Below are 21,512 nucleotides of genomic sequence, written 5' to 3' on the forward strand. Positions count from 1 at the left end.
TGTTCATTTTTTTGTATATTGTGACATTTTCATTTTCAGAGGATATTATATTTCGTGCAGTCTTGGAACAGATGTATCGTTCACATCCCATTATGGTATTTGTAAAAGTGTTAATTCGATTTAGATGCATCTCTCCATCCAATTGTTTGAGGGTTAGGCACAGCAACCTTTTGAGTTCTACATTTTTCTCTTTATATGCTGAGAGGAGCCGGCAGATGGCTCATAAATACTGTAAGTAACACCACATTCTGAAAGCTCATTCATCCTGCCTCCCTCTCCACAGGTACTCTGAACACACCCAGCTGCAGTCACGCCAGCGGACAGTGCAGGAGGCCATCCAGACCAAGCTGGCCGACTTGGACCAGTGGATCTCCCAGTACCAGGCAGCATTCTCCAACCTGGAGGCCACCCAGCTGGCCAGCCTGCTGCAGGACATCAGCAGCCCCATAGATCTTGGTTAGTTCCACAGGAAATGATGCAAGCAAGATAATTTTCATAGCATTATGAAGTGTTTTATTAGCCACTTACCATTAGCTGTTTGTTTATTGTGGGTTAAATATAAACTCAATGTGGAAAAGGACATTGTGATGATATTGATAATGGAAGAGGGTCAAGAATATTTAACAGCACATCCCTCTTACTGATCATCGTAAAGAGGTCCTGCTTTCCTGCAAGGTCAACTGACCAGCATGCAGTGAAGAATGTTATGTAAAGGTTGCAAGTTTTTCAGGCATGATTTAATGTGCATGAACTAGTGTGGTTAATGTATTGTTAAGATGCCATTTGGGGCATTTTATGTAGTTTCCTTGAGCTGTGTTACATCTTTTTTGGTTGTCTAACTCTTCCAGGTCCTCCTAGCTATGTGCCAGCTACAGCCTTTCTGCAGAATGCAGGCCAGGCCCACCTGATCAGCCAGTGTGAAAGCCTGGAGGCAGAAGTCAGCGCCTTGCTGCAGCAGCGCCGTGGGGCCCTTCGCGGCTGCCTGGAGCAGCTGCACAGCTATGCTACAGTGGCTTTGCTGTACCCACGGGCTACCCTGCTGCTCCATCGCGCCCACCAGTGGAAAGCCTGGTTGGAGGAACTGCTGAGGGACATGACAGTAGAGCACTGCCAGCGAATCTACAGACAGTAAGGAGCTGCAGCAGGCTTTCCTTTATCATATAAACTATCAATTCTCAAATTATTGTATGAGTGACTTAGGAGATCCAGGGGTGAGCCCTGAAATCTCTGAATGAGTCTAGGGTTACACAGTAGTCGCAACATTTTTTAAGAAAAATATTATAATATCTGATGCTGCTCATGTGGAGATTCTTGAATCCTTAATTTTGAATTCCTGAATCGTTGGGTCTCTCTCTTAAAGAGTTTGGTCTAGACCTGCTCTTTATGGAAAGCGTCTTGAGATATCGCTGTTATGAATTGGTACTATATAAATAAAGATTGACTGATATTGTTACTACAGGGAAGTGGAGGGAATCTGTCTTTCATTCCATGAGCGTGTCACGCCGAACCACCCACATTCATCAAATAAGAAAACACTTAAGCATGCATCAATACTTAATCAGACAATGGATGCTACAATTATACAGAGTCACAAGTTACAGCATAGAGGTGTAAGTCAAATTCACTTATCACATGACAAGAAAAAGGTTGACCAACAAGACTGGCAGAATATTTGGTCATAGGAGTCCCTCTTTGGCACTTAATAGCAGATTTCAGGAGAAAATCTAAAGATCCAACTATTTTAAGAGCACCAGTGCGCCTTTATGTAAGTAGGACAGTGCGGAGTGTTTGTACGTTGTGAATGGTTGGTAGAGCGAGCAGCTTGGAGTGAGGGGGATGGGTTTTAGTGGAGGGAAATGTATAGCAGTGAATGTACGGCAAAAGTTACACTTGTCAGTCAATAAACCATTGCAATAATAATAAGTAATTGCAAATTGCAATAACCAGCATGGTGAACATAAATACCTCTGTGTGCATTCACACACCATCTTTGGAGGCCACGGTTTCTTGCACAAGCATAGACAAAGCATTAGCCATCCCCATATCCACATACAGCAAAAAGCCTGTAGTTGTTACTTAAGCAACAGGTGCTCCTCCATGTTGGAGTTGTTGAAAGTTCACTTCACCTTAATTACAAAAAAGGTTTTTCCTCATGATAATCCACATATTGCACTATGAATGTACTCGCATTAACATTTTTGTCAGTAAAACTGTCATGTTGTTACCAGTAACTTGTGGCCCTCAGCTGAGTGTTGTTTCCCCCTTCTCTTACAGATATGAGGTGCTGTTTGCTCCCCAGCCTCCTGCGGCCTCCTGCCAGTTCCTGTCTAGTGTGGAGTTGACTTTGCAGCGCCAAGTGGCTGACACCAATGAGCGCATGCTGCACCAAGCAGAGCGACTGAAGGCTGAGGGCACAACGGCAGCGGCTTGCGAGGAGCAGCTGCAGGAGATTGAGCACTGCATTACAGTCTTTCTTAGGGAAAATGGAGAGGCGGGCTCCCTCAGCTTGGCTGGAATCATCACCTCTGCCCTCTGCACACTTTGCAGGTTAAAACTATATCTTTCATTCCATGTTCACTGTGCTATTTGTCCACTCAGACTAATGAAAAATAGAGTTGTTGATATGATATCCATAAGTGCCTACATTGCTAAAATAGGCTGTTTTATTCAACAGCTGTCAAACTTATTTTTGTAGAAATGTGGAACTTCTGGTAAGTGAAACTGAGACAATGAAGGAAAAAGATAGAAGCTGCAGGTGAACAGAGGGTCACTGTGTTGTTTTTTTCTCTAGACGAAATCTGGTGATGGAGGGGGCAGCAGCCAGTGCTGGAGAGCAGTTAGTAGACCTGACATCCCGGGATGGGGCATGGTTCCTGGAGGAGCTCTGCAGTATGATTGGAAATGTCAGTGCCTTGACAACACTGCTACAACGCTGCCCACTTCTACCCCATGACCTGGAGCTGCCTGCACCCTCGGCTACCACCCAGGCTGTGTATCTGGCCAACGCTGTGTACACCTGCTTGCAGGTAGAAACACCCCCGAAACACTGTGAAATTAACTAGTTACAGCTAAAAGCAGCCTAGTCTTTGGATGGAAAAGAGAATGTTTGTAAAAAATTTTATGTCTTTTTTGTTTTTATGGGTTTGTTGATATGGCTGTTAAAGCAGCCTGTTCCACTGGAAAATCATTCTAGGAATTTCTGACACTGATCCTTCTCTGCAGGAACTGAACACCAACTTCCGTCAGATCATCTTTCCAGAGGCTCTGCGCTGTATGGTGAAAGGAGAACCCACCCTGGAGTCCATGTTGGCAGAACTGGAGCAGCTGGTAGAGCAGAGCTCTGATGGTCTCGGCCTGCAGGGCTTGGCCGATAGTCTGCAGGCCACCACAGGCCTCGACCATGATGGGCACAACCAGTGCCTCCACATTACCAGGTAAGAACTTTGTTGTGCATTGAATTATATAGAATTGGGCTAACTGATGCAAACCTGCAAATGCTTCAAATTCAAAGCACGTCTGCTGTTTGAAAAAGCTGGCTTTGTGTGCTCAGGATGCTCCGTGCTCAGTACTCTGAGCTGATCCAGCCTCGTAGCATGGATGGACCGGGCCAGGATACACCGAAGATGTCTGCGGGTCAAATGCTGTTGGTGGCCTTTGATGGCATGTTCACCCAGCTAGAGACTGCCTTTGGGCAGCTTACAGAGAAGGTAGCACCTGAGTCTTCTTTCAGATGTAATAATAGCCGGTAATTAACATACAGTGTGTCTGGTTTGTTATTTGATATTTTTTGGATTTCAGTTCCCTTTTTATTTTGAGATTTTCCTCTTGCATCCAATCTAGAGTTTTATGTAGGCCCTTATCCTCTATCCTCTAACCACAAGAGATCTGCGTGAGGCCAGTCAGCTTGCAGGCTCCATTAGACCCTCAGTATGCTTTGAATTGCCTGTAACAGTTGGTAACTTAAAGTTAATGACTGTCACATTCAGCGGCCTATTTCATCCATTTATATTCGATGATAAACTCAAAAATCAGTCTGTGAGATGAGATTTTCACAGACCAGATTGTGGGCCAGTGGGAGTGGCCAGTGGCAAACAATACTGCTGATGCAGAGTGGCTGCTTTCTTAAACAGGCCAGAGGTAAACATTGAATGATTGTACATTAATCCATTCCTTTAGCCACTGGTCAGCATCTTTTCCTGATTGAATAAAAAGTTATTTATGGTTTCCAATACAAAAAAGTCAAATCTCTTATCCAGCTTTCCTCTGCTCTCGCTATTCTCAGCTGAGTTCTCTGGAGGTGCCATCTGCCTGGAGGAAGGTGGATGTTCTGAGGGAGGCTCGGGCCACACAGCTCCACTTCTTTGACAGCCTGAATCAACGGCAGCTGATGGAGGAGGTATTCTTCCTCAAGAGACTGCAAACCATCAGAGATTTCTTCAGGCTGTGTGCTTCCTTCGCTCAGACTTTGTCTGGTAAGAGCTCTTCACTGCCACATAGTCACTAAGCTGAGATGAACCCATAAGTTGTTTCAGACCAACTACAACCACCCACCCACAGTGATTGGATGATCACCAGTCACGTGTTTAATAAGGCCTTTTAACTGAACTTTATACAAGCACTTTGGAAAACATGCCTAAAAAAATGTGTTAATATTTTTATCCTCATGTCCTTTCTGTAAAATGCTATAGTTCTGTTCTTTTTAGACCAAACCAAACTGGACTTATGTGGTCAGTTTCTCAGTCTGCTATCTAATGTGTGTTCAGGTACCTGTCCCCCAGCTGAAGACCTGTTACCTACAAATGGCCCAGTTGTTTTGGGGAAACCACTGTATCGGCGTCCCAGTGCAACAGGGTCAAGTGTGACAGTTGTCAGTGAGGAACAGATGACCCGCCCCATCAAGGCCTTCACAGCGGAGTTTGTTCGGCAGATGCTCATGGGCCTGCCGAGCCAAGCCCTCGGCCTGGCCCTCTGCAGCACCCTGTCTGCCCTCGGCCTTGACATTGTCGCTCAGGTGGAAGCAAAAGACTTTGGTGCAGAGAGCAAGGTAATGTGTGTGTGACTGTGTGTGATTCACACTGCAAATCATTTCATAGAATTGTTGAGATAGGTGCAATGCATTTTTTTAATTGATTGATTAAATGAATATCACAGATGGCTATCAGCCAAACGGATAAGTTCCCAGCAGTGAAAATAATACTTTGTGTAAAAGATCTGGTCTTAACAGCTTACTGATTTCTGAATTCAATCCTCAGTTGTTTTACACAGCTGTTATTAGGTTTCCTGAAATGTGAAGATTTGCTGCACTTTTTTAAAGAAACATTGATGCAGCCCTTTTTTTTTAGACACTAAAGCAAACTGACTTAACTTGCGATTACTTTAGCAATTTGAAACTGAACTTTGAAAACTTTGAAAATGTATTTACCTAACAAAGGGCAGGACAAATGCAACCTGTCTGTGTGTGTCTGTGGGCTCTGAAGGTGTCCCTGGATGAACTTTGCAAGAAGACAGTGGAGCAGAGCCTGGCATCAGGTCGGGTCTCCCAGCTGCTGCTGAATAGAGCCACAGTGCTGGCCTCCTCCTACGACACAGCCTGGAAGAAAGTGGACCTGCTGAGGAGGTTGGACGCCAACCTGGAGGCAGCCAAGGCCAGCCTTCAGAGAAGCCAGCTGCACATCGCCATGTTTCAGGTACAGACAAATGAGTGTGTGTGTCTGTATCCTTCTGATAGGATGCTTTCATACCCTATTCCATGATTGGGACGGCATCCAAACAAATCACGTTAAACTTAACTTATAAAATATGGCAATCACAAAAAATGTTGTGCATATGAGCACCACTTGACTTTTATTTGTCTGTCAGCTGCTCACACTGCCACTAAAAACATCAGGACATAATTTTGAGCCATACTTGCAGGCAGGGTTGATATTATGGTCAGGCATGTAATAAAGTTCATGAATCTGTAATTAAATGAATAGTGCTGGCTATTTAAGGTTTAACATCATGTTTTTTGTGTGTCCACTTCCAGTGGCAGCATGAGGATATTCTGGGCCCCAACAATCAGCCTCTAAGTGTCAGCATTCCTCCACGCTCCGTCATCCTCAGCAACATGAAGAAGAAGCTATACAAGCTGAGTCAAGATGAGGGAGCTATAGTCGCCATTCAGGTCAGTATTGTAGCATCCTGTGTTAAATCCAGCAATCCAAATCCTCATCCAGAATTGATTCTATATTACAGTTTTTGAATGGTTCTGGTCATTTTTGATGTTGTGTATTATTTGGGAATTTTGTTGTTGTTTCAAATGAGTTACTTCTGTTGGTAAACATTATGTTATTAAAAATGATGATAAATAATAAATGATTATTAATAGAATTCTACATTTTAAACCATTTAAAGCTCGTCTGCACACTTTTGCCCTCAGCAGGTCCAGATGCCACAAAGAGCTAACTGATCCAGTACTGAGGTCTCAAAGGTTCCCTGTGGAGTTTTTGACCTCTAGTGCTATGGAGACCTTTTTGGTTGGGACCCCATTTTGGGGTGTTGTTTAAAGCCCTCACCACACTGCCACCAAAATGTGTCAAAAGTGGATCTTTTTGTTTTTTGTGGGCCTATTATTTGTGATTTAACTGAAAAGAATCAATGATTCAGAGACCAGACATCTATACCCAGTGTTGCTTGACTGCCTGTGCCCTCAGGAGAAGCTGGCGTCGCTGGAGGCTAGCATCGAGCAGCGTCTGAAGTGGGCTGGTGGAGCTAACCCAGCACTGGCTCCTGTCCTACAAGACTTTGAGATGACCATCAGGGAGAGACGCGCCATGGTTGCCAGAGAGAACCAGCGCACCAGTCAGGTAACACCACTGCCTTGATCATAATTAAGGGCCCAGGCCACAATGGCTGCTATATTACTCCCATTAAGGAGTGACATTTTACCTCACAGAACACAGGAGTGGCTGCTCTGCCACAATCATTTAGTTTTTGTGTTGTTGTGTTTTACACCTACGCACACACACACACACACACACACTGTGGTGGATCTGAACTAACACTTAAACATCAAAGTCACGCAGTAACACAAACTGACCTATCGAGGCAGCGGTAGACCAGCAACTCTCCTGTTCTGCCAGTAAAATTCCTGATTTTATCAAGAGAGAGACATACCAGGTGTTTCCAGTTGATCTTACAGGCCTGTCTCCATAGGGATCCTTTCCATAATGCTTTCAGACACTTGCCTGTCTTTTAGTTGATGTACTTTGACTGGCGCGGTTGATCCAAAGTATTACACTGCAGCCATTGTAGCTCGTTCGCAGCCCCTTTGTAGCTGCCAGCTAAGGCGATCTACTGGAGCGATTCAGTCATTTCAGACCCAAAATATGTAAAATAGGGTCCAGGTTTAAAAATACCAGTTATGATTTAAGTGACTGGACTAAATCATGATTGAAGAGAGTGATTTTGACCTTCTGTGCATGTAAAAGAATCATGAGCCAAGTTTCCTTGTCGTCTTTTTCCAGGTCACTTTCTTGTGCTCTACCATCCTGAACTTTGAAGGCCTTCGCACTCGATCCGCCGAGGCCCTCAACATGGATGCAGCACTGTTTGAGCTGCTGAAGCGCTGCCAGCAGACCTGTTCTTATGCTGCCCAGTTTAGCAGCACTGTGTCTCCACTGGAGCTCCAACTGCTGCACAGACTGGTGGGTTTGACCTCTGACCTCTACAGTCTATATTCCTTTCAAATGACATGTTGCTCATCAACTGCATTAGAAGTTTTGTTTTATGTATTAACATTTTAGTTTTAAGTAGATAATTCATTCATGTATTTCATGGATTCCTTTTTCTGACAACCACAGACTCCAGTGCTGGACCTGCCCATAGGCAGTTCTGATTGGCTGAGCTGTGCCCAGAGGCAGCTGGAGGAGGAGCTGAGTGTTGAGCGGAGAACTCAGGAGGAGCGTGAGCAGCAGCTGGAGTCCTGTGGAGAGACACTTCAGCTCCTGGTTGACTCCATTAAGACCATTCTGTCCAACCACAACCGCCAACTGGCTGACGTCAAGCACCTGCTGAGAGCCATGGCTAAGGTACTCGAGGCCCAGCTACTAAATACATGCTCAGGAATTTTAATAAATTTTTAAAAATGTCCAAAATGTTTTCTTTGAGCTAAAACAGGCTCATGCAACCATGAACAACAATGACAATAGTTTTCTATGTTAATTTCGTCATACAGGATGAGGAGGCAGCATTGGCAGATGGTGAAGAGGTGGCATATGAGGGCAGTGTGCGCCACTTCCTGTTGGAGTACAAAGCGTGGCAGGACAACATCCAGCTTGTCTTATTCACTGTGGTCCAGGCCAGCGGGCAGCCTCGCAACCAGGAGCAGCTTGAACTGCTGGAGGAGATTCCTGCTACCCTGAAGGAACTGCACTCCCAGAGCCAGAGGTACTCATACTGTCACACACACACACACACACACACTCTGAGACACGCCTCATTCCTCTGTCTAAATCATGTCGTTAACATTCTGTGTGTGTGTGTGTGTGTCACCACAGCGTGTATAATGGCCTGGTGGGCTTTGCCTCCCCGCTGGTGACAGACCGAGATGGTGAATGTGCCAGTCCTGTTTCTGCAGCGCAGACGAGCTTTGCAGCAGGTACGGACTTACAGGAATATACACAGTTTCCCCCCCTACCTCACCCTTGTAGTCTCGCAAGGTGGCTGTAAAGACACTGCAGCTTCCTCCTCAGCTTAGAACAGCAGCTGTCCTCGACTCCAGTGGTTTTCACAGCACACGTCCAGAGCTAAACAGATAATAGGGAGAGAGGGAGTGGGACTAAAAATCAAGAGACTAAAGCAAGTAAATGGAAAACACATAATTTGCTGACTGTCATGTCAAGTACATTCAGGAGTAGAAAGAAGTAATCTACTGAGGAGACGGGCACTCTGGACTTGGAAGTTCCCAGCTCCACCTCTGCATGATTCTTCAGATGTTGTGGATACACAAACAGAAACGTGCAAAAAGGAATCTCATGTCCTTATTCAGTTCCTAGGATTGTTCCTGTGGCTCCATGGTTCAGGGAACATTACTGACTGAGCAGAGAAAACTACAAACTTTACAGCCAACCTTCAAGCACACACAACGTGGATGGAATGCATGAGATGTGTCTACATTTCATGTGTCTAATACTAATCAACTTTTCTTTTACGTTACATTGTGCGGTTTGACAGCTGTCAGATGCAGTGGGGTGAAGACCCAGCCAGACTCAATGTCCCAGAATGCACGCAAGGCTCTGCCCCGTAACCTGGGAACCCCCACCGATACCCCACCCAGTACTCTGCTGATGAACAGCAAAGGCCTCAACCCCAGCCCCAAGAGGGCCGTACGAGACCCCAAAACAGGACGAGGTACTGTTCTTCTCTCTCTTCAGCGACTGCTCGCTGGTCTGTGCTGGGGAATTATTCACCTATCTTGCTAAATGAATCCTATACAAAAGATCTAAAGTAACACACTCTACTTTAAGTAAAGACAGCAGCAGCTGTCACATATGTATCATCCTCAGGATGAACCCAGGTGGGATTTTTAAGCATCGCAAACAGGTTAAACACTAGATCAATTATTTCAGGCGCTTAGCACAGACTCTTAAGCAGAACAATGGTTAGAGATGGTTGTGGTCGAGCAAGTGTTTGATGGACTTGAGCCTTTTTTCTCAAGTGGGATCTAAATGAACATGGATTTCAGACCTGCAAGTGAATGAATCAATGAATGCATAAAATTGTGGCAAAATCTCACCGCACTGCTCTGCATGCTATGTTGCAGCTGTCCAGGAGAGGAACTCGTACGCAGTCAGTGTGTGGAAGCGCGTGAAAGCCAAGCTGGAGGGCAGAGACATCGACCCCAACAGGAGGATGAGCGTCACGGAGCAGGTAACACTCACACTGGCTCTCCTGGCACGTTCACATTCAGCTTAAACTGTATGAACATTTATCAGCAGTGAGCCCTACAGTTAATAATTTAGAATAGTTTAATAATTCTAATATTCTTTCAGTTGAGTTTCTTGTTGCTCACAGTTTCTATACTAGAATATAATAACTTGTTGCGTATGTTGTCATGTAGAAGTACTGGTAACTCATCATGAATAATACATTCTTTACACCAACTGATTATAGTGACTTTTCAATCATATTTATGTCAACATTCTTTAGTTACAGCCATTAGTATGTGAACATTACTTAATGTGTGAGGTCCAGCCTAAAGCATCCTGATCATAGTGCAGCTAACTCATTCATCTGCACATTGGCAGGCTTGTTGCTCTGACAGCAGGTCCACTCTAAGTCTCACTGGCCTATGCTGCACTAGCCGCACTGATTAGAGAGAGCAGGGGAATGAGCTGAAAACTGGTTGCAGAACGTGTTCCTGAACTGCTGTCGTGCTGTTTTGTTGCAGGTGGACTTTGTGATCAAAGAGGCCACCAACATGGACAACCTGGCCCAGCTGTATGAGGGCTGGACTGCCTGGGTGTGAACGCTGTGCTGCTTCATGTCTTTGGTCCAGCGAAGGCTTGGAGATCCACCAGAGTCCAGCGGGTCTGGGGTGTCGGAACAGCAGCACCGGGCCACACTGGGGGAAGGAAATGGGAAGCGGATGCTAGTCCGCCCTCCCAAACTCCTGGGCACCCAAACTGGGGCAGCGACCTCGTAGCACCGCTGCAACCACACTCCCCCAACCATCGGCGATCGGGCTAACACAATGCTTAGTGGGCCTGCGGCCCCGCCTTCCTTTCTGGGGCTTGTCCAGGCAAAGCAGCGCCGAATGGGGGAGGGGGGAAGGAGGGCAAAGGCCTCCTCACCCTCGACTTGGAAATACCTTCCCCCCTCACCTGCATAGCTCACTATCAAGTTGTACCCATAAACATCACTTCATCCTGTTGAGCCAATCAAACTCCACCTGAGGGCAGGATGAAGGAGGAAGTGAGCGGTTTCCCACTGAAGCGCACAGCTGGCAGCTGTGGGCGGGACTTCACCGGGGCTAGAGCTCAGATGGATGGGGCATTTACATGGCCACACTTGTTTTTCTCTAATCTTTTCCTCAATGGTGTTGTGATTCTGATTAGCCAGTGGGTTACACGGCTGAGCAGGAACGGGAGCGAAGGTTCAACAGGATTGTTAAGGCTACATGGACACCCACCTGAAACCTGAAATGAAAAGAAATAAAAGTGGAAAATGGTAATCGAACTGTATTTTGATTGATAAACAGTAAAGACTTTGGCGCGTCTCTGACGTGTTGTCAGATTTCAGAGTAAAAGATTAAGCGGAGTTGTTTTCTCAGGAAGGTTCATTGTGCTTTTGTGGATAAAAGTAAAACGTCCTGTCATGTGAAATAGTTGTCATGGCTCAATTGTGAGCTTAGAACGGACACGTAAAGGTGAATTCACTTAGACGAGGGAGTTCCTCTGTCTGATTCTTTTTCTTCGGTGTGCATCTTTAGTCTGTGTTGTGCTTTCAGACTTTCTTCAGTCCTTCTTTAGATAGAACTGTAGAAGTAGATTTCTGTCTTTTTTGACTTGCTTGTCAGAAGCTGTGGCTTGCCTCATATGTATTCACTTCCCAGCCCTTATGCTTGCATTTTATTAACCTTGACCTTCTAGTTTTACATTTTTAGCGGGAGGAATTCTGTTTTTGGTGATGGTGTAAAATGTTAATTCTTAAAGCTTTTATTGGATTTTGTTGAATGCCAAATAAACATGGAACTTAAAAGCTTTCAGTGTTTTTATTTAACAATGGGACATGAACAGCCATACAAATTTCAAAGTGTAATCAAGGGCACAGACCATAATCCTTGTAAGTGGATAGACCTACAGCCAAATCAGTGCAACTAAATATGTGATGTAACGCTAAACTTTTACAAACTCCTATTGGAAGAGCTGCAAACACGTCTTTATCAACAAAAGCTTTTAAGCGGAGGTGTTTGTTGCCCCACACACTCCTCTGCACCGTCATTGTATCCAACCCGCCCCATATGAGAGTAACTTGTGATTGGTCGGCTGGAAATCAGTCTGCCAGAGCAAATAAAACCTGAGCTCACAGATTTGTCTGCTTCCCAGGCTACAGTAACTGCATATACAGGCACTTATTACCCGAGGAAGTCCAAGAAGCCTTTGTCTTTGTTACCAGTTTGTGGCATCGTGCCTGATGATTAAAACTCAACTGATTTACATGTCTGGGACGAGAGGCCTTAAACTTATCAGATTTATATGAAGCAGATTAAATCTTCTGTTTACTGTAAATGACAACATTTCCAAGATATATATGAGGGTTTTCTTCTGACTTTTCCTGATGAAATCCTGGATACTTTCCCACTCTGGGAAATGCTCACATTTATCTTTGGATCCTTTGGACATCAGTTTTGGAACTGCTGATCTAGACCGAAGCTTTGAACCGACAAACATTGTTATTTAGGGTAAACATGATATTGAAGCTAAATACATTAAGGTTACATGAACATAAATACAGTAACATGAGGTAAATGTGCATGTAGGCACAGTTAGTCTAGTATAGTTACAGATCATGACTCAGTGTAAAATGAAATCCAAGGAATGGTTGACGGAGATCCTATAGGTGCAGCTGCACCGTGACACCCCTGACATGTAGAACTCCTGTGATATTAATAGAAAAGAGATGAGCAATAAACAACATTGCATTTCAACTGACATGGCCTCCTTCAACACCAGCAGCTTTATCGACACTCCGTAACATGAGGACTCAAAGTTCACAGGCAGCAATCTCATAACCTACTATTAGCCTAAACACACACAGGATATGAAGGTCCAGGTGGTTCCGAGCCATAACCACAATGCCCACGATCCTCTGGGTTTGTTCTGAAATCTTTATCTTGTTTCATTACCCTCAGAAGTTATGATGAAGAGGAAGCAGCTTAAGGCTGATGGAGCCTCCAGCAGGTTAATGATTACAGCAGCTGTTTTTATCACAGCTCGCCCTGCGCTGTGTGTCGGAGTGACAGACGGAGAGCCGCCTCAGTGTGTTGGTGCTGTGTAGCCATGTCAGGCCTGCGTGTGTGTGTGTCGGACTTTGAGGAGGAAGCCAGGAAAGTTCTTCCTAAAGCTGTGTACGACTACTACCGCTCAGGATCTGATGAGCAAAAAACACTGGCTGACAACGTTGCTGCCTTTAGCAGGTACAACACATACACACACACACACATGCCCATGCACACACACACACTGAGAAGTTCACATAGTTCTAGCATGAAGCCAAAGTTCCTGCAGGACTGTAACTGTTCACTGTGACATTGTGTCATCTGCAAAGCCCTGAGCACCAATCACAGCCTGCACAAGAGGCCCCACAAGACAGGGGAACGGGCTCTATTTCTAAAAGCGTCTTCTATAGTCTTGTCATTGAGCCTTTACAGGTAAGAACATGCAGGTTTGTGTGTGGTTTTGTTTTCTTTTTAATGTCCTCTCTACTAATGTGGCCTTTTATTGCTGTAAGCAGCAATCACACTCATGCTTCCTTCTGTTATTCCCGTCTTCATATATCTATGTGTGTAACTTTATGCACCAATGAGCGTATTTAATAAGATATTTTAGAAAAAACAGACCTGATTAAGAGATGACGAACAAAATACTTCACTAGACATCAGTTATTACAAACTCCCTTCATGTTTCAAAATGCTCGGCTCGTCAGCTCTGCGTTAAGTCATTGTGTGCTGCGTAAACAGAACACACTGTTTGAATGATAGGACACGATGAGATAACGTGTTTGATTAGACTTTTAATAACCGTTATCTCACAGCTTCAGTCTGTGGAACCTGGAGTCAGTAAACATATCAGCGCTGGCACACTGATCTAAATGATAATGTCTCATTTAAAGCCAAAGCAATTAGAAAGCAAGCACACTGGCTGTGTTTGTATACTCAGTGGTGTGTGGAAACTAGTTAACACGGACAGAATCGTTGTCTTGACTTTACCCTCCTCATGGAGCCGAGTGGCCACACCACTAGTCTGTTTGGCACCAGGTGTTAGACAGACTCTATGTTCCCACAGTGCCACTGCAAATGTAAAACTTTTAACAGATACACACATACAGAGTGAACAACTACAGCATGACTCAGTACTGCATGCTCCAGCCAACACCTAAAGGAGAAGTTATACTAATATGCTATATATGCATCGTTGATCCAGAGCAACAAAGATCACTTCGCACGATCAGAGTTCCTGTCGAAGGGGACAGCGGATGAAGGCCTCAGCCTGTTTTGATGCTTTCACAGTAACCTAGCAATAGTTGTAATACTTGCACTTTGACCATTTGTGTCCCCTGCCAACACGCTGAATCAGATTTCTCTGAGCTTTGCAGCATTTTGGTTATTCTGACCACATCAACGACTGCAGCAGCTCAACCGTGGTTTATGACAGTATCAGTGTAGGTAGCTCTAATCTCTCTGATCTGGGTCCATGTTAACTGAGAAAAGTCATTCCAAAGACTTGACACTGAAAAGCAGAATAACCAGGGGAGGTGCTCAGCTGAAATAGGAATCAGCTGTGCTTGGTCTTTTCTATTATTTTTTTCCTTTTTTTAGATGTAAATGTTGCAGAATTAAGCAAATTGCAGTAATCGTGTGTTGTGTTTTGAGTGTAAATTTAACAATTTATACACAGGTGGTGGTTGAGTTTAAGTTTGAAAGATGTGGTCATTAAATGCATTTTGTGTCAAAGCAATGATAAGTGAGCTTCGGTCCACGCTTCTGTTTAGAAAAAGTGAACTCACACCAGAACCAATCTTTGAAAAACTGTAAATGACATGAATTGTGTGTGTGTGTGTGTGTGTGTGTGTGTGTGTGTGTGTGTGTGTGTGTGTGTGTGTGTGTGTGTGTGTGTGTGTGTGTGTGTGTGTGTGTGTGTGTGTGTGTGTGTGTGTGTGTGTGTACAGGTGGTATCTGGTCCCCCGGGTGCTGAGGGATGTGTCCGCTGTGGATCTGTCAGTCTCTGTGCTGGGCCAGAAGCTCAGCATGCCGCTGTGTGTTGCAGCCACAGCAATGCAGAGAATGGCTCATCCTGAGGGAGAGACAGCTACGGCAAGAGGCAAACACACACACACACACACACACACACATACACAGGTTATCACTGTGTTCTCCGTTGTACAGAAGGGGTAGTAGATCTAAACTCACGCTTCAACAGAATGGATACAAAGGAGTTAAGTTGATCAGAACCACACATTTGTTGGACTGATTGCTGGAAATAGCTCAGGACCTTAAATATTTCCTCTTCGTTTTACATGTCTTGTATTTCTAAATATTTCTGACACCTCAAACGTTTTGTTTATTTTGTTTAAAATATTAGAGAATTCCTATGTGGTCTCTATTTGGTGACCTAAATTACAATGTAACCGGAGAAAACATGGTGACAGACTGGGAGTTGAAAATAAAGAATAATACAGAATGAAACCAGTGTTCAATTGAATTTAGTCACTTACTGAACACAGTAGTCGGTTTAAAGTCACATTTTAGTCTTTTTGCTTTGTTTTGTTTTAGTCAGTGTTTAGTCAGTAGAACTTCAGTAGTAGACAGTTCCATGATACTGTGACAGATTGCTTTTCAGCTGGGATATTTCTTCTGGCTGTAGAAAATCCAATGAGGAGTATGCATATGTTGAACTATGTTTCAAGTCAACTAGGCTGAGAGTACCATATAAAAATGAGACCGTCGAAAAGATTGTTGGAAAACGTCCAATACAATCATATTTTCTTCTCAGCTTGTATTTACTTTCTGCACAACAATCATTTATCTAAACAACTTTACCTTTTGCCTTAACTTTCCACGAGCATTTGTTGCTGAGCAAAACACCCATCAAGTTCATCTGTATGCCCATTTGAATTCAATTTTTTACATTAGGGCATCAAAACATCCATCAAACATCCATTCAACTGTGTACAAAACCTGTTTTCACAATTTATAATAACTCTACTTAAATAGAAAAATAAAATAGAAAGTACTGAAAGCAGCATTAAAAAAAGACAAAGTAGTTTGGAATGGAATTTAAGAAAACAGAATGAACCTTGAGTAAATGGAATGGAACTTGGAAATAAAGATCAGATGCTGTGAATATATTATGTATAACCTGAAAATAGAGCGTTACTTGGAATTACATAATGGAAGTCAAGAATGCAGAAACTTGAGAACATAGAATGGAGCCGGACGGTGAATGTTATGGAGAATGGGCCTTGGGAGTGTAGCATGGAACTTATATACAACGGAATTTAAGAATATAGAGTGGGCCTTGGAAAGAAAGACTGGACTGAATGGATATGTGTGGATGTATATATATACACTGTTGCCCATAAAGTTGGAATAATTGTTCAATACCCCCAATTTTGTTAAAGCCTGAATACACAGTTTGCAAAGGTTAATTGTGGTTTAAGTTTCACTGTGATATGTTTGGATCAATAAAGTTGAGAAGATATACACTTTATTTATCAAGAATAAATCACATTGTCACAATCATTTCATGAGAAGAGGTAAAAAACATTTTATCCCAACTTTACGGGCAACAGTGTATGTAAATAAGTGTATATTGTTTTATTTTATTTATATTATTCTGAATTGGATGAAGCAACTTTGATGTCATGGTGCAACACCACATTGTAAAATGACAAAAGTCCTTGATATGCTGAAAATAGGTTATAACTTAGGAATGAAAGATGGAACTTGAGAATGTAATATGAAACTCGGAAATATAGAATGAAATTCAAGAATGTGACACAGGACTTGGATGTTTTCATCCACTAATCCATACTTATCCCTCTATATCCTATCATGACGTCTATCTAGTAGACCTGTTGGTCATCTTAAAGGCCAGGTAAATGCATGGTTTGACCTGACAATTACAAAAAAAGAAAAGAAAGTCTCTTTCTTAGTGATGGTCTGATGCTCATCCCAATAAGTAGATTCCCAAAGTTAATTAGCTCACTAGAAGAGACCGTGTTCAACAAGAAACCCGTAACATGACGTGTCTGCACAGCATGCCAAGCAGTGGGAACAGGGATGATGCTGAGCTCCTGGGCCACTTCTACTATAGAGGAAGTGATGTCAGCGATGACAGCCTCACCGGGCGACGGGGGCGTCCTGTGGCTGCAACTTTACATCTATAAAGACCGAGAGCTCACATTATCGTTGGTCCGCCGGGCAGAGGAGGCGGGCTACAAGGCTATCTTTGTTACCGTGGATACTCCATACCTGGGGAGGAGATGGGACGACATGCGCAACCACTTTAAACTGCCCCCACATCTGAGGTAGGAACCAAACACAGCAGCAAGAGCAGAGAACAATGGAATCACCTTGGTGACCATTGTGTGTATGGTGCCACTCTAAGTCTTCATTTTGTGTGTGTGTGTGTGTGTGTGTGTGTGTGTGTGTGTGTGTGTGTGTGTGTGTGTCTCCAGCATGTCTAACTTCTCAACAGCCACCCTGGCTTTCTCTGAAGGAAACTATGGCAATGACAGTGGTTTGGCTGTTTATGTTGCAAAAGCAATAGACCCCACTCTCTGCTGGGATGACATCACCTGGCTGAAAAAACACACAAATCTACCTTTGATTGTGAAAGGAATACTGAATGGTAAACACACACACCCACACACACACACAGTCGTGATAGTTAGATAACACAAATTTAACATGAAAATCAAAATATCATTTGTGAATTTCAATTTACATTTGATTTTACAGCTCAAATCAGTGCATCACTGTTACTCTATACATTAAAGTACAATGAAGTGTTTGATGTCAGTGTTCTCTGCTGTGTAGCTTTTTTCTGAAAAGCTAAATGGTGCCTTATGGATTCCTCTTCAAGCTGGCCAATTATTGACACACACATTTGAAAAGGGGCACCTGCATAGACAATGTGGGCTCTTACTTGCTTGTTGTCCTTATTGTCCCAATCCTGAACCCCAGTAAAGTGAGGGTTCTTGAGGTAGTTGCTCACACAGGCTCCACTTGAAGCTGCCAGCAGACAGTATTTAATACCTCAATTATCTCTGAAGATGTTAAAATCAAAATGACAATCAGCCAACGACATGTTTTTAACCTGCTTTCAGTAACACAGCCTGATATCATGTGCCCGACTCTGTCTGGTTCAACATGACCTTGTGCTTCTGTGTGTGTGTGTGGTCAGGCGAGGATGCTGTTCAGGCTCTGAACCATGGTGTCGACGGTATCCTGGTGTCCAATCATGGAGCTCGACAGCTGGATGGAGTTCCTGCCACGGTTTGTCTTGTGTGTGTTTGTGTATGTGAATTGTGCTTTAGTGAAATATCAGGTCTAAGACAGTGTCATCCATCTCTGATGTGATGGAACAGTTACAATAAAACAAGGTTTACCTCATGAGGCAGATAATTAGCAAATAATTCTCAAACAGGAGGAAATGGTGCATTGTCTTACGGCTCATCCTTCAGGGTCAAGGTGAAGGCAGGGTGCACCCTGGACTGGCCGCCAGTCAATCGCAGGGTCGACACACAGAGACAGACAACCATTCATGCTCATTTCACACCTACAGGCCATTTAGAGTCACCAGTTAACCTGCATGTCTTTGGACTGTGGGAGGAAGCCGGAGTACCCGGAGAAAACCCACACAAGCACAAGGAGAACATGTAAACTCCACACAGAAAGGTTCAAGTTTCAAACCACAAACCTGGCAGCCAGCGCCTGGAATCACTCTCCCCCCAGGAGAATGCTGGAAGCACTGTATCACTGTGAGGATCGTGTTGTTTGACTTCTTCAGTGCCTTCAACACCGTCCAGCCAGCAGTGCTGAGGGTGAAGATGGAAGGAGTGGGGGTTGACTGTCACCTGGCATCACGGACAACTGACTGCCTCACCCACAGACCACAGGATGTGAGCTCTGGGACTGTGCGTCTGATGTGGTGGTCTGCAGCACGGGGGCCCCCCAGGGGACGGTTCTTTCTCCCTTTCTCTTCACCCTCTACACCTCGGACTTCAGACACAACACTGTCAACTGTCACATCCAGAAGTTCTCTGATGATACAGGTGGTGGGTGAGAAGAGGACATCCATCATGGACGACACCTCTCACCCCCTGCATGAGACTGTGGGGGCCGTGAGCAGCTCCCTCAAATATTTTATATTTTTTCTCATATTCTTATATTTGTCATACCCCTTGTTTTTGCACTACTTCTCTTTCTGACACTTGTGCACCTTTTCTGTCTCCTGTTGCTGTAACAAGTGAATTTCCCCAGCATGGGATAAATCAAGTCTCTCTTATCTTATATCAACTTTTGACGGCACTTTATGTTACAACGTTTAGCGTGTGCATGTTTCTGTGTGTTCAGCTGGACGTGTTGGAGGAGGTCGTGAGGGCGGTGCAGGGCCGCTGTGACGTCTACATGGACGGAGGGGTGAGGCGAGGGACGGACGTCCTGAAGGCCTTAGCTCTGGGAGCAAAGGCTGTCTTCGTCGGCAGGCCAGTGCTGTGGGGCCTCGCTTGCCAGGTGAAGCACCACACTCATCTGCTCTCATGAGCCTTCTGTAGGGAGAGGGTCAGCAGTCCTGAGCCCAGTTACTCCTGTGTTGGCTACCATTACCCTGAACATGTTACGTGTGTTTAAGTCATTGGCATGTTACAACATATTTACCAAGGTTGGCTCAAACAGAAAGATGCTTATTATTATAATCCTTAGACTACTCAACTGTCTAATAAACACTATCATTCCGATGTGAAACACAATTAGCATGTTGTGAATGTGTGTCCAGGGGGAACAGGGAGTTATTGAGCTTCTGGGCCTTCTAAAAGAGGAGCTGCGGCTGGCTATGGCCCTGTCAGGTAACACACACGCACAGGGCATATTTAATATCAAACAATCTTCCTATCAACCATTTCTCTATGGTAACTATGTGTCTGTCTGTCTGTCTGTCTAGGTTGTCGCTCTGTATCTGAGGTTAGCAGATCCCTGGTCAGGAGAGCGGAGTTCAACTCCAGGATGTGAGAGAACACGTTGTAACAATCACAAGCCAGTGTATTATGGATCACTGGACACATTAACTTGTCAAATGAATTTGCCATTTTTGTATTCAGTTGTTGTAATGTAATGCTACAGCTTCTACATCATCAAACCTAATGTAAGACTTAGGTGTGATGGTGTGATACCAGCAAATGTCCTCCAGTAAGTGAATAAAGTGGGACTGATTAAAGGGGATCTTTGCACGTGAAGATCATTTTACTGGTCATGGTTAGTATTCAGCATGTGTCCTCTGTTGCTCTGAGGGTGAAGATACTCCAAGTAATGACATCACAATAAACAAATACCAATGTAGTGTTGTGCATTAACAAGTGGTAAAGTTCAATTTGGCTATCAGAAATAATTAATTATTATCAAAGATAATTAATAATTATTAAAATTAATGGAACTTTGAATAAAGTCCACCTCGATTGGGGCACCACCTCGAAAAACGAGGAAAAGATAGCCGTTTTAATTGATTTAGTCTCATGAAAATACTAAACTATCAATTTGGAATTATGTTTTATAATTAATTTAATAATTACTACCAAAATTACTACATTGATAGCTAGCTGAAGGATTTTGGAATTTCTTGACAGTGTAGAGGTTGGCAGTGTTCACCCTTGTACAACATTAAAGAAGACAGCAGGTATTAAAACATTTATTAAAACAGAACAAAATCAATCAAACAATCTAACTAAGTCTCTATGACTAAACTAACAAATAATAGGAAGAGTGTGTGTGTGTGTGATAAGGCTGAGGAATGTGAGATGGGCCCACAAAGGTGGGGGAGAGCCCAAATGGTGATGGCCAGCCCCCCTGGGGTGTGGGGCAAAGGAGACAAAGGAAGCTAAGTGCTGTTAGCTTAGCTTTGTCCCTCAGTGGCTTGTTGCAGACTGTGTGTATGAGACAAAGGTGCCAGGTTAAGAAAAGGTGGTTAGTTGTGTGTAGACCTGTGTGTCTGAACTAACAAACTAACATCAACTAAATTTAATGGCTGCACAGTAACTACAACACATCACAATAATCAAACTCACTGTACATTAAAGCAAAATCAAATACATTAACAGGGGTAGACCATGTGTTACAACTGGCTCTGAGCCGCAACACACGGAGCCACACAAGACTGAATTACGTTCAACAGAAGTATCATTTATTTAACCAACAAACACAGCTAACACGCTGGAAACTAAATCAGGTGCCAGGGAGCTGAGAGAGAGAGTGTGAGTGGGGGAAGAACTGCCTATATGGTCCACCCACAACTCCACACAGGTGTCACCACTCGTCGTCAGCTGCACCTTAAACACAGAACAAGGAGGGAGAGACACTCATGCAAAACAGAACAGTGGCCCGTAACACCATGTATGCATTAATGCTATGCTAATTATGCCCAGTTAGAGTTTGTTACCAGTCCTTCAAGGGGAGAAGAAGTCCTTGAGGACGACTTTTAATATATAAACACTCCACAGATACTAAAAACTAAATCTGATTCAGATGTCAAAATGAC

The 21,512-nt window shown here is 43.9% G+C and overlaps 2 protein-coding genes across 2 annotated transcripts in view; both read left to right on the forward strand.

Annotated features, from left to right (window-relative positions):
- smg1 (SMG1 nonsense mediated mRNA decay associated PI3K related kinase) overlaps window positions 1-11,727 on the forward strand; it is a 48,300-nt gene extending 36,573 nt beyond the window's left edge. The window contains exons 47-64 of the mRNA XM_070847647.1: window positions 284-456; window positions 849-1,128; window positions 2,275-2,547; window positions 2,792-3,026; window positions 3,223-3,434; window positions 3,551-3,707; window positions 4,283-4,472; window positions 4,764-5,044; window positions 5,478-5,687; window positions 6,026-6,163; window positions 6,693-6,845; window positions 7,506-7,685; window positions 7,842-8,069; window positions 8,216-8,427; window positions 8,538-8,638; window positions 9,214-9,390; window positions 9,803-9,909; window positions 10,430-11,727. Coding sequence (XP_070703748.1) covers window positions 284-456; window positions 849-1,128; window positions 2,275-2,547; window positions 2,792-3,026; window positions 3,223-3,434; window positions 3,551-3,707; window positions 4,283-4,472; window positions 4,764-5,044; window positions 5,478-5,687; window positions 6,026-6,163; window positions 6,693-6,845; window positions 7,506-7,685; window positions 7,842-8,069; window positions 8,216-8,427; window positions 8,538-8,638; window positions 9,214-9,390; window positions 9,803-9,909; window positions 10,430-10,507 — 3,385 coding nt within the window. The 3' untranslated portion in view covers window positions 10,508-11,727. The remainder of the gene's footprint in view (window positions 1-283; window positions 457-848; window positions 1,129-2,274; window positions 2,548-2,791; window positions 3,027-3,222; window positions 3,435-3,550; window positions 3,708-4,282; window positions 4,473-4,763; window positions 5,045-5,477; window positions 5,688-6,025; window positions 6,164-6,692; window positions 6,846-7,505; window positions 7,686-7,841; window positions 8,070-8,215; window positions 8,428-8,537; window positions 8,639-9,213; window positions 9,391-9,802; window positions 9,910-10,429) is intronic.
- A 1,298-nt stretch (window positions 11,728-13,025) lies between these two features.
- On the forward strand, window positions 13,026-20,201 carry hao1 (hydroxyacid oxidase (glycolate oxidase) 1). Its single transcript, XM_070847649.1, has 8 exons — window positions 13,026-13,177; window positions 14,929-15,080; window positions 17,019-17,289; window positions 17,440-17,612; window positions 18,168-18,259; window positions 19,340-19,498; window positions 19,761-19,830; window positions 19,926-20,201. Exons 1-8 carry the CDS (start codon window positions 13,041-13,043, stop codon window positions 19,991-19,993), a joined length of 1,122 nt encoding a protein of 373 aa, XP_070703750.1. The 5' UTR covers window positions 13,026-13,040; the 3' UTR covers window positions 19,994-20,201.
- Window positions 20,202-21,512: the final 1,311 nt, after the last annotated feature.

The sequence above is a fragment of the Pempheris klunzingeri genome, chromosome 17 (assembly GCF_042242105.1).
Source record: "Pempheris klunzingeri isolate RE-2024b chromosome 17, fPemKlu1.hap1, whole genome shotgun sequence".
Taxonomy (NCBI): Eukaryota; Metazoa; Chordata; class Actinopteri; order Acropomatiformes; family Pempheridae; genus Pempheris; species Pempheris klunzingeri.

Bases quoted from the DNA above. Each gene is read 5' to 3' on its own strand.
- hao1 (XM_070847649.1), top strand. From the start codon at position 13,041: ATGTCAGGCCTGCGTGTGTGTGTGTCGGACTTTGAGGAGGAAGCCAGG. The intron at 17,290-17,439 runs GTAGGAACCAAA...GTGTGTCTCCAG, and splicing joins AAACTGCCCCCACATCTGAG to CATGTCTAACTTCTCAACAG. The intron at 19,831-19,925 runs GTAACACACACG...CTGTCTGTCTAG, and splicing joins GCTGGCTATGGCCCTGTCAG to GTTGTCGCTCTGTATCTGAG.